The sequence below is a fragment of the Verticillium dahliae genome, genomic scaffold (assembly GCF_000150675.1).
Source record: "Verticillium dahliae VdLs.17 supercont1.1 genomic scaffold, whole genome shotgun sequence".
Lineage (NCBI taxonomy): Eukaryota > Fungi > Ascomycota > Sordariomycetes > Glomerellales > Plectosphaerellaceae > Verticillium > Verticillium dahliae.
In genome coordinates, this window is record NW_009276921.1 from 1,381,463 (window position 1) to 1,394,107 (window position 12,645).

General features: G+C 55.5%; 2 protein-coding genes across 2 annotated transcripts; one reads left to right on the forward strand and one right to left on the reverse strand.

Annotated features, from left to right (window-relative positions):
* Window positions 1–1,033: 1,033 nt before the first annotated feature.
* On the forward strand, window positions 1,034–3,148 carry VDAG_00418 (uncharacterized protein; the record flags this gene model as incomplete). The annotated part of the gene is made up of 4 exons (XM_009651795.1): window positions 1,034–1,061; window positions 1,151–1,447; window positions 1,510–2,288; window positions 2,408–3,148. 4 exons carry the CDS (start codon window positions 1,034–1,036, stop codon window positions 3,146–3,148), a joined length of 1,845 nt encoding a protein of 614 aa, XP_009650090.1.
* A 976-nt stretch (window positions 3,149–4,124) lies between these two features.
* Window positions 4,125–10,078, reverse strand: VDAG_00419 (chitin synthase; the record flags this gene model as incomplete). Its single annotated transcript, XM_009651796.1, has 3 exons — window positions 9,321–10,078; window positions 5,565–9,260; window positions 4,125–5,508 (listed from the first exon to the last, which is right to left on the reverse strand). The coding sequence occupies exons 1-3, from the start codon at window positions 9,620–9,622 to the stop codon at window positions 4,125–4,127; spliced, it is 5,382 nt and encodes a 1,793-aa protein (XP_009650091.1). The 5' UTR covers window positions 9,623–10,078.
* Between the last annotated feature and the right edge of the window lie 2,567 nt (window positions 10,079–12,645).

The window sequence follows — 12,645 nt, forward strand, 5'->3', positions numbered from 1 at the left end:
ATCTCAAGCTCGCCAACTTCCACACCAGACCCAGTCTAGACTCGAGCCACAACATTGTACACCGTCTTACAACCCCAGCCCACTGCCTCTGCTCAGTTTGAGCCAGACCCTTGTGCCTTGGCTCCCCTCAGCTTGGACAGTCTGCTCTTTCTCCCCCCCCCCCCCCCCCCTTCGGGCGTCGGTACTGGATCCTTGGTCCTGGGGAGGGGAAAACCGCAGCGCAGTCACGACAACCACAACCCCAGGCGGGCTTTTCCCGCAGCCCCGCGCAAATTTTATCCAGCATCTTCCCTGACAACTGTGGCCAGGCTAGCTCAAGTTGGCGCATCAATCGCATGTGTGTTTACTCTTCATCCATCACCTATTCACTTCGCCTTCAGGCCCAACATCATCACTGTCTCGGCCGGCTTGATTCGAGGCCACGGTTCGTAGACATTGGTAGCCAACCAGCGACAGATCAGAAGATCAGTAGTCAAGCACCCTGCCGACATCATCATCATCGATCAGATACCCCTCAGTGTTCGCCTTGACGTGCCATTCGATATCAGGTACACTGCCTCCGATCGTGCGCACCACACGACCGCCATCTCCAAATTGCTTTCGCCGCAACTGCGATTGTCATCGCCTCAACTCCGTTTTCCTTCTCCCCTCGCTTGTTGCTGGGCCCTCTTGTCTCTTCCCAGCGACACAGCTGTCAGCTGTGACGAGATCAACAGCCCGCCCTTTTCGCTGACGCCTCGCCGCTTAGCCATTCTGTCACGTCTTTGAGAAGCTCTGTCTTCAATCTTCGCGCTTAGCGACGAGAATTCGAGTGGTCCTGCAGTGCTTTGAGGTACCCCGACCCACAAGTCTCCTCGTCATCTCGCATTAGAAACAATCGATCCGTACCATCACGAGTCGTGTCTGGATCCCGTACCTCTTCGCCAAGTCAAGTCGCAAGTGCTTGACCCTTCTCTGCCCGATTATTTTCCACATTGTCGAACTGGCAAATTCTTCGCGCTCATCGGCTCGACCCATTGCCGCCGTCATCGTCATGGAGCAAACTTTCATGACCATTCACAGTACGCCACTACCGCGCGCTCAGCCTCGTTTTGTCGCTCGATCCTATTTTCATTCGCACCCAGATTTTGGCTGACACGTGCGTATCCAGACCTTTCTCCCGAAGCCAATATCCTCTTCGCCTCCGAGTCGATCTTCGATATTCTCGGCTATCACCCTCGCGAGGTGCAGGACAGATCTTGCTTTGAATACTTCCACCCTGAAGAGGTGCCTTTTGCCCGCTCCGTCCATAACCGCGGCGTTCAACTCGACAAGGCGGCAGTCCTTCACTATGCTCGCATATTGTCACGCGACGGCGAGTGGGTCAGCTGCGAGTGCTGCTTCACAGTCGTCCACGATGTTCTAGTTGCCTGTACCAGCGTGTATCGGCGAGGCGAGAAGAGTGAGAGTATGCGCACATTCCCAACCATCACGCAGCTGCTCTTGCACTGCTGACCGGAACCCCATTAGGACGCGCCATTGAAGCGCCTCAGATCCGACGGCTCTTCTCGAGCTCTCCTCGTGATCCTCGATATCACATGCTAGAGCACCTATCCCCCAAGTTCCGGACCCAGCCGACAGAACGGGAACCCAGAGCCGCTCTCATCGTGAACCGATTTACCAGGACACTGACAGTCATGTTTGCGACAAACGCCGTATCTACCATTCTTGGTGTACGTCCTGACCAGATCAAAGACAAGAGTTTCTATGAATGTATCCAGGAAAACTGTCTTCCCGATGCCATACGATGCCTCGAGAGCGCCAAGGCAAACGACTCGATTGCCTATCTGCGCTTTTGGTACCGGGACCCCCGCCGAGAAGAAGACTTCGACGAAGAGGATGATGACGAGGAGGAAGATGAACGTCGAAGCATCAACTCCAGCGACTCGGAAGGGGGAGGAGCTCGGCTGTACACCCAGATGGACATCGATATCGAACCCTCTAGCCCGAAGATCAAGATGGAGCACGAAGACTCTCAACACTCCATGTCTAGCATCAGTTCCGCCTCCAACGCAGTTGCCATGGAGTCTGGTTCCAGTAGCGGCGCCTACCAGACCCCTCCCAGCGCCGGTTCGCGCACAGGGCCAAGCCGTCCCAGTCCCGAGTCTGGCCCTACACCCCGTGCCCGCCGAAGACGCACACCCGTTGCTCCATTGGAGCTGGAGGCCGTCGTCTCATGCACGTCGGATGGGCTTGTCGTTGTTCTTCGTCGTGCCCGTCCTCCCATTCCAGCCTCACACCCGCCGCTGGTCCCACCTCATAGCTTTGAGAATGGTCTTTTCGCCGCTCCATGGGCCAGCAGCCCATTCGACCAGAGTATCCGTCTGGCGTCCAATACAACTTCCAGCCGCCATACACTTCACAGCAGCCGCCTCTTTACGACGACGCTGCCAAGGCCGTCGGCGGTCCGCCTCTGGATCAGCTTATGAGTTCGATCCGAGACGTTGCTGTCTTCGCCTGGGCTCTCATTGGTATCAACGGGAACCTTGCGACCTACACCAGAGGCTTGCCTCGAGGCGAGGCTCAACCCCCGGACGGAATCCCCATCTGGGACCCAAATGCCAGCAACGAACTATCCTACCTAGGTCCCGAAAACCAAGCAGTGCAGCGTTGGGCTGATTATGAAAAGGGCAAAACCAGCACTCTGGGTCATGGGACATATGCGAACAATGTATATCACCGTGGGCCCCCTGAGAACCAGCAGCGACAGCACGAGTTGTCGATGGCGAATGGCAACATGGGCGGAAACTACACCTTTGCAAGCCAGTCACAGCAACGCTGGATGGATCATGAGCAAGGCGCGGCTCATGGCTCTCGGCCGGGGCACGATCATAATGGGCATGCGCCGCCCTTGGGAGGGCAACACCAGCATAGCCACACGCAAGTTGATGATGCTCAGTCATATCGACAACACCACCAAGCTGCACCTGGCTTCCCGCCGGCATTTGGGCACAATCAGCAGCCTCAACAGCAATATCTCCAGTGGGGAAATGGCGAGCAGAACCCACCCCCGCCATCGTACCATAGTAATGACGGCTATGGTCCGCCATCGACACAGGCTGGGCCTACCAATCCTCCGAGCAATGGGCAACGCTTTTATTGGCAGTGAAATAAATGCCATGGTAGAGAGCTCTGTTGGCGATTTGATCGGGTGAAAATCCCGATTCGCTTACCAACTGGTCTTTCAAGTTGCTCAGGCAAAGGAGGCCTGGGCAATAATGTGTGAATCTCGAGGCACATGTTCAGGGTCGTGTGATTTAGTTTAGTTGAGAGCAAAAGTACCTAGTCAGAAGATACCCCTGAGCGACCAAGTCGGGCCCGATGAGAGGGCTGCCGGCTGAGCTCTGGCGGGTGTTTGGTGCGAAAGCAAGCCGTTGGTTATTTTTGCATTTCCACAATGAAGTAATTTACGTCATTCTTGTACCCCTTCTGCCTCATGTCTCCTGCCTAGTGCAGGGTGTGATGACGAGCTGTGTACTTGCGAAAGAGAAGCGTGTCTGGGGCACTGTATTAGGCTTGATACTGAATGGGACGCACAGGAAAGTAAAGACCACCGCCCCTAGCCGGAGTCATTGCGTATCCTGCCATTTGGACGAAGTACAGCCCTCAATCATCGCACACGTAGCTGATGTGATGTCATTCGCAGTTCTCCGGCCGTTTACCTACATCTCATCGTGGCAGGCAAGGTATTCAATGGATGCAGTTCAATTCAGCCTATTATTGCGAAACCGATCAAACGGTCACCAGGTGAACCCTCGCACTCAAGGTCCAAAACAACTATTTCCGTACACTGTACGACCAGGTGATAAAAACGTTCAACCAAATCAAGAGACAGGAAGAATAAAAAAAAGAGTCCTCGCATGTGGTAGCAGGAGCAGACTTCGCTCGAACGCCGGATTCTTCCCAGTGCCGTCCCCATCCCCTTTTATCCCGTTCTCCATGGTCGTGGAGGTTCCCATCAACGTGACCCGCGAAGGAGTAGCGGCCGTGGCGATGTAATTATATATCGTTTATCAAGTTGAGCCCGGACAATGAAACACCGGGGCATCAAAAAGAGCGAGCCCGATGGAGTGCAGAGGTTACGTTTACATGTTGGCCAGCTCGTGGTCGATCTGGCGATCCATGAAAGTGCGCCTCTCGCCAACGAGCTCGGACTGCAGTCTTTGCTCGACCAGGGCGCGCACTTGCTTCTTGGTCACCGTGTCGAGGTCGACCTCCATGAGGACGGTGCGGATGGCTTCGACGATCATGCCATCGTCAGGCCCGGCAAGACCACGCTGGAAATCAAAGGTGGACGACGAAGCCTCCGCAGCGCGGTTACCGCCGGCGAATCCAAGGGCAGTAGAAGAGCGGTTGCCGCCCATCAGAGACGGGTTGCTGGCGTGACCGTGAAGGTTGCCCATGGAGCGGGTAGGGTAATCGGCATACGGGGACTGGGTTCGCTGGATGTCATGGGCGCCCATGGAGGCCATGGACTGACGGTGAGCCAGATGGGGGTCAGCAAAGGGTCCAGCGCCAGTCATGGTCGAATGCCGGGTCATGTGGCCGGGGCTGGGCGTGCCAAAGAGCGCAGGGGACTGAGGGGGCATGTAGGGGTTCTGGCGGTTTTGCATGCCCGTGATGACGGATCCCTGGCGGACAGATGAGTAGACAGACTTCATCTCGTCCATCTCGTACTGGTCCTGGTATTCGCCTTCGTACTTCTCAGGGTATCCGCCGCGACGACCAGGTAGCTGGTTGGCCTGGGCGTAATCATCCCAACGCTGCAGAGGAACGCTGCGGGGATCATAGCCCTCATCGTCGACGGCCACGATCTGCTTGTTGCCCTTTTCTCCAATGACGATACGCGTGTTTCCCCACGAGAAGTTGTCCTGGTTCCAGAAAGAATAGATCGGCAGAACAAAAGAGTAGATGGGGAAAGCCAAGATGTAGATAATCATCCACCCAATGTGTTGCCACTGACGCTTGAGGATGAAAATCAAAGCCTGGAGACCATACACGGCTGCCAGCATGATGATGGAGATCAAGGGGAACTGGCCAGTGCCGCTGGATACGAGGTAGATGAGGTAGCCGAGATAGACACACGTAGCGGGGAGGATGATGGTTCCGAAGAGATCAATGAAGACGACGAAACGCATGCTGAAGCAGCAGAAACCACACATCTCCTTAAGCTGCATCAGCTCGAACAGGTTGTGCATCGTTGAGTTGATCCAGCGACGACGCTGGGACAAGAGAACGCTCCATGACTCCGGTGCCGCGGTCTGGCAGTATGCGTCGGGGATGAACTTGTAGGACATGAACGGGAAATGCTTGGTCATCAGAGTCGTCAGGTAACGATCCTCACCAAGGGCCAGCAGGTTCTTCTTGTGTAATGTGTCGACATCGCATACGCTGTACTCCTGAATGACGCCGTCAGAGATGATGAGAGGCTTGCCCTTGTCGGCGGTACGCAGGCGATACATGGTGAAACTAGAGACTGTTAGCCAACAGTAAATACGGTGGGATGGGGAGAGAGAGGAACGTACCATCCAGGCAAACAGGTGACACTGCCGAACAACGATTCGAAAGCCTTGGCCAGGTGGTGGGAAATGAAGTACTCATAGACCTGGATCATAGTCCACCAGGTCTTTTCGTCGTTTTGCAGAGCTGTTTCACCACAAATACCAGCAATCTTGCCATCGTTGGCGCATGCGGCAACAAGACGATTCAACGAGTCCTCGCGGACAGAGGTATCGGCATCGACCATGAAGAGGTATTCGTACAGCTCGGGATCTACACCGATGATGTTGTTGATCTGGTGGAACATTTCGAGTTCAAGAGGGTTCATTGGAGAGCGGTGGTGGACGCGGTTGAGGAAGCTCATGAGGAGAATCTGGGAGTCTCGCTTGCCACGGTTGCCAGGCTTCGTCTTACTTTGCTCGGATTCCTTGCCAACCTTGACGACAACAAGATAGGGAACGACGTTGCCTTCGAATTCGTAGAGACCCGAGTAAACCTTGCCGTAATTGAGCTGCTCGCTTCCAGTACCGACGGACTTGAAGGCCAGGGCGGGAGGGTCGATCTTGGGGTCGACGCCCAGGATATCCAAAACAATCTTAGGCGTCGGGCGGTCGTTGCCTTGACCGACAATCACACCGTCGCAGATGACGCAGATGAGCTTTCTCTTGTTGTCGTACTGAAGAGCAGTGAGAGAGTCAAGTGCCTTTCGGAGGGACTCTTCACCCTCAGTGTAGGCGGGCACCTGGCAAATGACGAACTTGTCTTGCGGCGAAGGGCGCCTCTTGGAACCGAACTGCAGTGCAGATACAAACTTGAGTAGAATGACTGCACACAACATAATGCTGAAAGCCAGCAACAGCCAGTTGTTGACAGTACACCTAGGCGTCTCTCTGAAGTCTGTAATGCCCTTATAGAACGTGTTACGGATGCAGTTCATGCTGTTCTGAGCGCTCTGGTTTTCAGTGGCGTTACCGGCGGCCCGTTCCAAGATGTCGTTCCATTGATCGGTCACATCGGCGCCAGGATTTTGCTTGATCACGTTGATAAGCTTCTCGTTCAAGAAGTTGGAGCCACCCAGGTTCTTAAGTCGCTTCTGCGTATAGAAGTAGTTCGTCAGGTCGTAAATCTTGTCGTCGTAAATGACCCATTGGCGTCCGTCGTTCTCGCCCTGCTTGCGGACTGTACCCTTGGACCAAACCAAATCGCCGTGGAAGTATTCCTTGATTCTGGGTTCAAAACGTTTGCTGTACCAATCTGCGGCTCGAAGCTTGGTAGCAGGGTTTGGCTGGTAGTAACCAGATGTGTGATCAGCAATCTGGAATTCCAAGGTATTGTTGAGATCCAGGCGGAACGTGTCCTCGATATCAAGGCCAGGGCAAGTCAGGGGCAGAGGAGCAACGAAATAGTCGTCGAGATTCATGCCGGCGAGTGGAAGCATGTTTTCCCGTGTGGTCTCGATATCCTGATCCGAGTGTTGCTGTTTCCAAAACTTGGAGATGTCATAAACTTTGCCGTGAATGCTGACCCAGAAGTCGCTTTGTCCTTGGTGGGTATCAACCTCTTTCTGAGAGTATGCCTTGTCGAAGTTGGGACACAGGAGACGGCCAAACGCAACGATCCAGAAGACAATTAGAGCGTTCATGAGGAATATGAAGAAACAGAGAACCAGCTTCTCACGCCAGGCCATGCGAACGTCGGGCCGCTTCATGCGTCCGACGTAGCGAAGCAATGGGGAAGGGATCCACCAGGTGAAAGCCCAGACGATGAAGACCCAGACTCTACGCTTCATCGGCAGAGACTTAGTCTCAATTTGCTTACCATTGGCGAGTTCAGGGTCGAGAGGACCAATGAATTCACCGTCCTCGTTATAGTAAACTGCGCCTTTGTGGGTGTCACCTTTGTGACCAAGGCCATAGTCACCAACGGCGACGTTGCGCATGCCCGTCATGCCCGTCATACGCGTCGGTGCGATCGAAGGTGCTGCCACAGGGTTCTGGTTGAACGTCGCTTGAGACATGTTGCCGTGGCTAAAGTTGCGCTGATGGTTGACGACACCATTGCTCCCGCTGTGATCATCAAGAATGACCTGGCCTGGGAAGTAGCCGCTGCCATTGTTTGAATAACCAGACTCGAGCTGGTTGACAGCCATCATGTTGCCAACGCCGGGGAGGTTGTTCAACGGTTTGAGGTCGAGCATGCTTTCAGCCTCCCACCAGGCAGACTCACGCATCCAGACACGTTCCTTGCCGACAATGACCTCGCCATTGCTCCAGCCACGTTCCAGGAGCCACGTCTCAATGCCATCCCGCCCGTCTTTGCATCCGAGCGCCGAGTACCGCTGGACAAACTCTTCGACGTCAAAGTCGGCGGTGAAATCAAGGTTCTTGTTGCGCCTGTTGGCCCACTCGGGGAGGCGCCAGGCCCGCAGCTGGCGGGAAACGGTACCAGCCGACCAAGCAGATGTGACGGAAGGCAAAGCAGCCAAGCTGGCTGGGGAGTCATCGGTAGGGTGGAGAGAGAGGTGGTACCACACACGGCTTGAGGCAAGCAGGGCTGGCAAATCGAGGCGGCTGTGGGTGCCCAGGTTAATGCCTTCACCAGCAACCGGGAACAAGAGCTGTTTGATGAATCCGTCATCATCAGCGGACAGACCAATCTTCTCGAGAATCTCTTCCCTCTTTTCCAGCTCATGTTGCCTTTCCCTGCTGGCTGGAGTCGAGCTGATGCCCAGATCGGGAGCAACCTCGGCCACGGCATTTTGCATTTCTCGGAGCACGGAGCTGCCAGTGGCGGGCACTTCGATGCCATCAGCAATCATCTCCGAGTTGATGCCCATGGAATCGTCAAAGATGCCACGCAAAGCCAACGCCTTGCCGAGCGTGGGGTTGGGGATCTCAATGACACTGATGCAGACCGTGTCTTCACCCTCCTCGTTACTGGTGGGTGTTCGCACCCCACGTCCGTCGAGAGACTCAGCGCCATCCTTGATGCGGGCCATTTGGGCGGCGATGGCAACGTTAGCCTTGGTGATGACCCAATCGACGAGGGCTTCATAGAGTCCACCAACGAATGTCGAGCGGTCTTCGGTCGTGCACTGCTTCATAAGCACCTCGGGTTCCATTCCAAGGAGACCGCTGACGTCTTCGCAAACATCTTCCAGAACGTCCTCATCGACGTTGTAATCAAGGGTGTTACCGAGCTTGAGGAGGCCAGCAAGCGTTGAGATGAAGCTGCGGTGCGAGGCACCCTTGATGCCAATTTCCTTGAGGGCGGTCCTGAAATCCTCGGCGGCAGCAGCATCATCGGCGGTCGGGAGATATGAGGGCGGGTCGTATGTGCCCGACCGAGCCAGCAGGGCATACTGCGAGGCAGGCTTGAGGCCTAGGAACTCCCGCTCAGCGGGAGTTGAGGCAGACGTCAGGAGGTAGTAGAATACGTCGAAAGCCCTGTAGCCAGCCTCGGAAGGAATATTCATCAAGCCCTTCGTGGTATCGATACCACCCTGCGACAACGCGATGCTGGCAGCGGTGAGATTGCCAGCAAGGTTGATCGTCAGAGTGACGCCAAGGGCGGCTTGCCGAGGCGTCGAAGGGTTGTAGGGTGTGGAGCATCGCAGAAAAGGCTGAATGGCATCCAAGGCTTTGTAAAGCGACGAAGGCGTGGACATGGGCAGAGAGGAGAGGAAAGGAGCCAGGACGGACGGTGTGGACTCGTGAAGGGAGCTGTGTTTCATCTCGTCAGCGTGTCGTTCTGTCTGTTGGATCAACTTCGGTAGAACTTACCCCAAGACAATGCAGCCGTCCTCAGCACGTCGCCTGGCATGCTCCCAGGCACTGGCACCTAGTGAGGCATCGACAGTGCCTCCAATGGAGCCATTGGGACCGGTCTGCGAGGCAGTGAGCCAGGTGTTGACCACAGTGCTGGTGCCAGCGTCGAGCCTGTAGGGCTGGGCGGAGAGGTAGATGTTATGAATGGCGTTGAGGAGAGTTGTGGTAGACACCTGAGTCGATTGCTGACCGGTGCCTCTGTTGCCACCTGGTGCCTCCGAGGCCAGAGAGTACATCGACATTCTGGGGTTCGTCATCTTGACAGTCGGGGGACTCGCGAAGTCTTGCCCAGTGCAGGGACTTCAGGGGCGATGGCGGATAAGATCAGGTGGTGTTGCCAGAGTATGGAACCGGGCGTCAAAAGGGGATGGCGTGGGCTCGGCGCCCTCGTTGGAAGACCCAGGAAGGTGTAGGCGATTTTATTATGATGTTTGACGTCGAATTCGAATAGAGTATTAGAAGAGTAGCGAGTGAGGTTTCGTCAAGCGCTGGCTGGATGGCCGGATCGAAAGTCTGAATTGGGTCGCTTGGGCAACGCGTGGGCGTGGCTGTCGTGGTTCCCAAAAAAAAGACAAGTTGATGCAGGGCAAGAACAGAACAGACAGCAAGAGGGATCGAAACAACCACCAAAGCGAGTGAGATGGTTGTCGAGTAAAGGTTTGGGAGGGGCAGAAACGGAAAGGAAGAAGCCAATGTCGAGCAGCTTTTGCCTCAGACACAACGAGAGGTGGCAGTGGAGAGCAGAGGGAAGGATTGGGATTTGCCGGGCAGAAAAGGACTCTGGGTCTCGTAATGACTGGGGCCTGAGAGGGTTTCGATCACCACATGCCCATGCCCACGACGGAACAAGAAAGCGAGGACAGGGGGCTCCGGGGCCCATGGACGGGCTGCGGTGCGCGACAGACGACAGACGCGCAATTCTCGGAGACGTGCGACAGAAAGCATGATTTCACGGACCCCTGACCCAGGGGCTTCCCATCTTTCCACAGAGGCTAGGCTCTAAGAGGCTTTTGGGTGGGCACTCGAGGTTCCATCCGCAGACGAGCCGGTCTCCGCGCTGATCCAGATTGAACGAATGGATGGTGGACTCTGCTCCCACTGTGCGATGCTTTTCTTGGAGAGACCGGCGTGAATTCCGAGGCGGCGAACTGCAACCTGCAGCTGCTGCGCTGTGTTGGATCAGGCAGCCAGAGGTAGGCCCTGGCAGCGAGGTCGGCAAAGCGTTAGCTGTCGAACATCAGGACGGGTTTTCTGCCCTCCACTTTTTGGTCACGACAGTCGTGCTATTCTTGTCAGTGGGCGTACTGGATGCCCTATCGTCTTCGCTTGCAGTGCGGTCAGCAACGGCTGAACTAGATGTCGCTGCTGATGGGGGACCCCGATTCGGTGAGCTTGAGCGTCTGACTGCGGTTCTGTCCCCCCCTCGCTGGCTGTCAGTCCAGGTCGAAATCCGAGTGCATCTCCTGTAACACATAGTGGCGTCTCTTGGTGGATTGCCATCCAGTCCCTCGTTCTCACTGCAGATCATCAACTGGCGATGCCCGGTTCGTATCGCCCGAGAGAGGGGCGGGGTGTGTGATGTGCATTCACTACCGCTTGCAGGGCCGTTTTCCAGCCAGCCTTTCTGGCCCTCCAGCACTTGCATGAAGCTCCATCTTTTTCTTATTCGTGACGGATGAGAACCGGAACCGAGAAAAGATGCGGAGGCTATGCTGGGAGCTGGATCGGTGGGAGGAAAATCCTGCACCGACTGTCAGTGAAGTGGAATGGTGGGGGTGGACTGGAGTTCCAGTCGAAGTGGGTGTTGGGGCGGGCCAGCAAAATGCTTTTTTTAGGTAAACGACCACACAAGCAATCCCAGGCAGTGGTCGGCGCCCACTGTTCTCTGTTCGCTCAGTATCGCATTGTTAGCGGCCGATGCCCTGGGTCCACAGAGCCCACAAGTGCCCGGAGATCTTGGAACAGGTCGCACCGCCCGAACCTACTGCCCCCAAGCCCCCGAAGCCCTTCAGGGGGCTGGAGCGAGTGCCTACTACTAGGCAGGTAGGTACCTACTGTAGCAGCAGTGACCCCTTTTTTCCGCCCCATAGTGCCTGCCATCCAGCACAGACGGGCTGCCTAAACTCGGTGCGAGCACAGCAGCTCCTATCAGCATTGGCAAGAGCCACACATCAATCCTGCATTCCCCTTGCCGATCATGGGAATGCTCTAATTCAATCCATATGTTCAGTGTCTGAACCTGCCGTGTTTACCTGGTAGGTAAGGTAGGTGCCTACCCTGCCCGGGCCAGGTACATACGACAAGATCCTCATGGGAAAGGAATTCCCAGTTGCGGGGGGGTCTCAGCGCCTCCATTCTGAATGCTCCCCCCCAAGATGGCGTGTTCCTTGCTGCCGCCGCCGGCACCATTCACCCAATCAAAGACCAAGCCGCTCAATCACCCTACTGATCGATCGCTAGCCTTCACGGTGCTAGGTGAATCAACAACAACAACATCCCGACACAGCCCCAGGGTCAACAAAGAGACGGGGGCGGTACCAAACGCGTCACAGCGACGATAAATCCCATCCCGTCTGTGCCAGCGACGATGGGCATGTCGCCGGTCCAGTCGCATGTGCGTGGAACGTCGCTTGCTCACACCACCTCTCCCTGTCCACTGCTCAACGACTCAATCATCTCGTTGATGGTTTTTAGCTGTCCCTGGTCCACACGTTGCGATCCTCCATCTGGCCCGAAACTTTGGCTCTTGTTACATTGAAAGGCGGTTGGGCGGCTCCATCACCGATTACCTCTTTCCCACGTAGGACCAGAATATTCAAGGGAAAGCCTGGGTCGGCAATTGCCATCTCCGCCCACGTTTAATCGCTCCCGGACCAATCGAATCATCTCGACTGCATCTTGACATCCCAGCAGGTCTTGCCCTTTATTGTCCCGGCGGGAGCGTGCAGAGACAGATCAACACTCGCATAAACTCAAAGAAAGTCAGCGACTCTACTAGAACTGCCATATTGCTAGCCTGATCAACAAAAACAATGTTCAATGTCTTCCATTCGCCATTGTGAGATGCCAGTTGCATGCATGGCTGGCTGGACATAGGACGCTTCACACTGACAGCATGCTTTCCCGTGGCAAGTCATGGCAAGGCTCAGATTCATTTTGCGGGTCGTTTTAGCACCCATGAAAAGCATACTGTGCTGTGAATCAAGCTTTCGCATCGAGACCCAGGCGGAGAGTAGCATTTTGGCCCAAGTACCGACCAGGATACCCTGTCACACAGCGT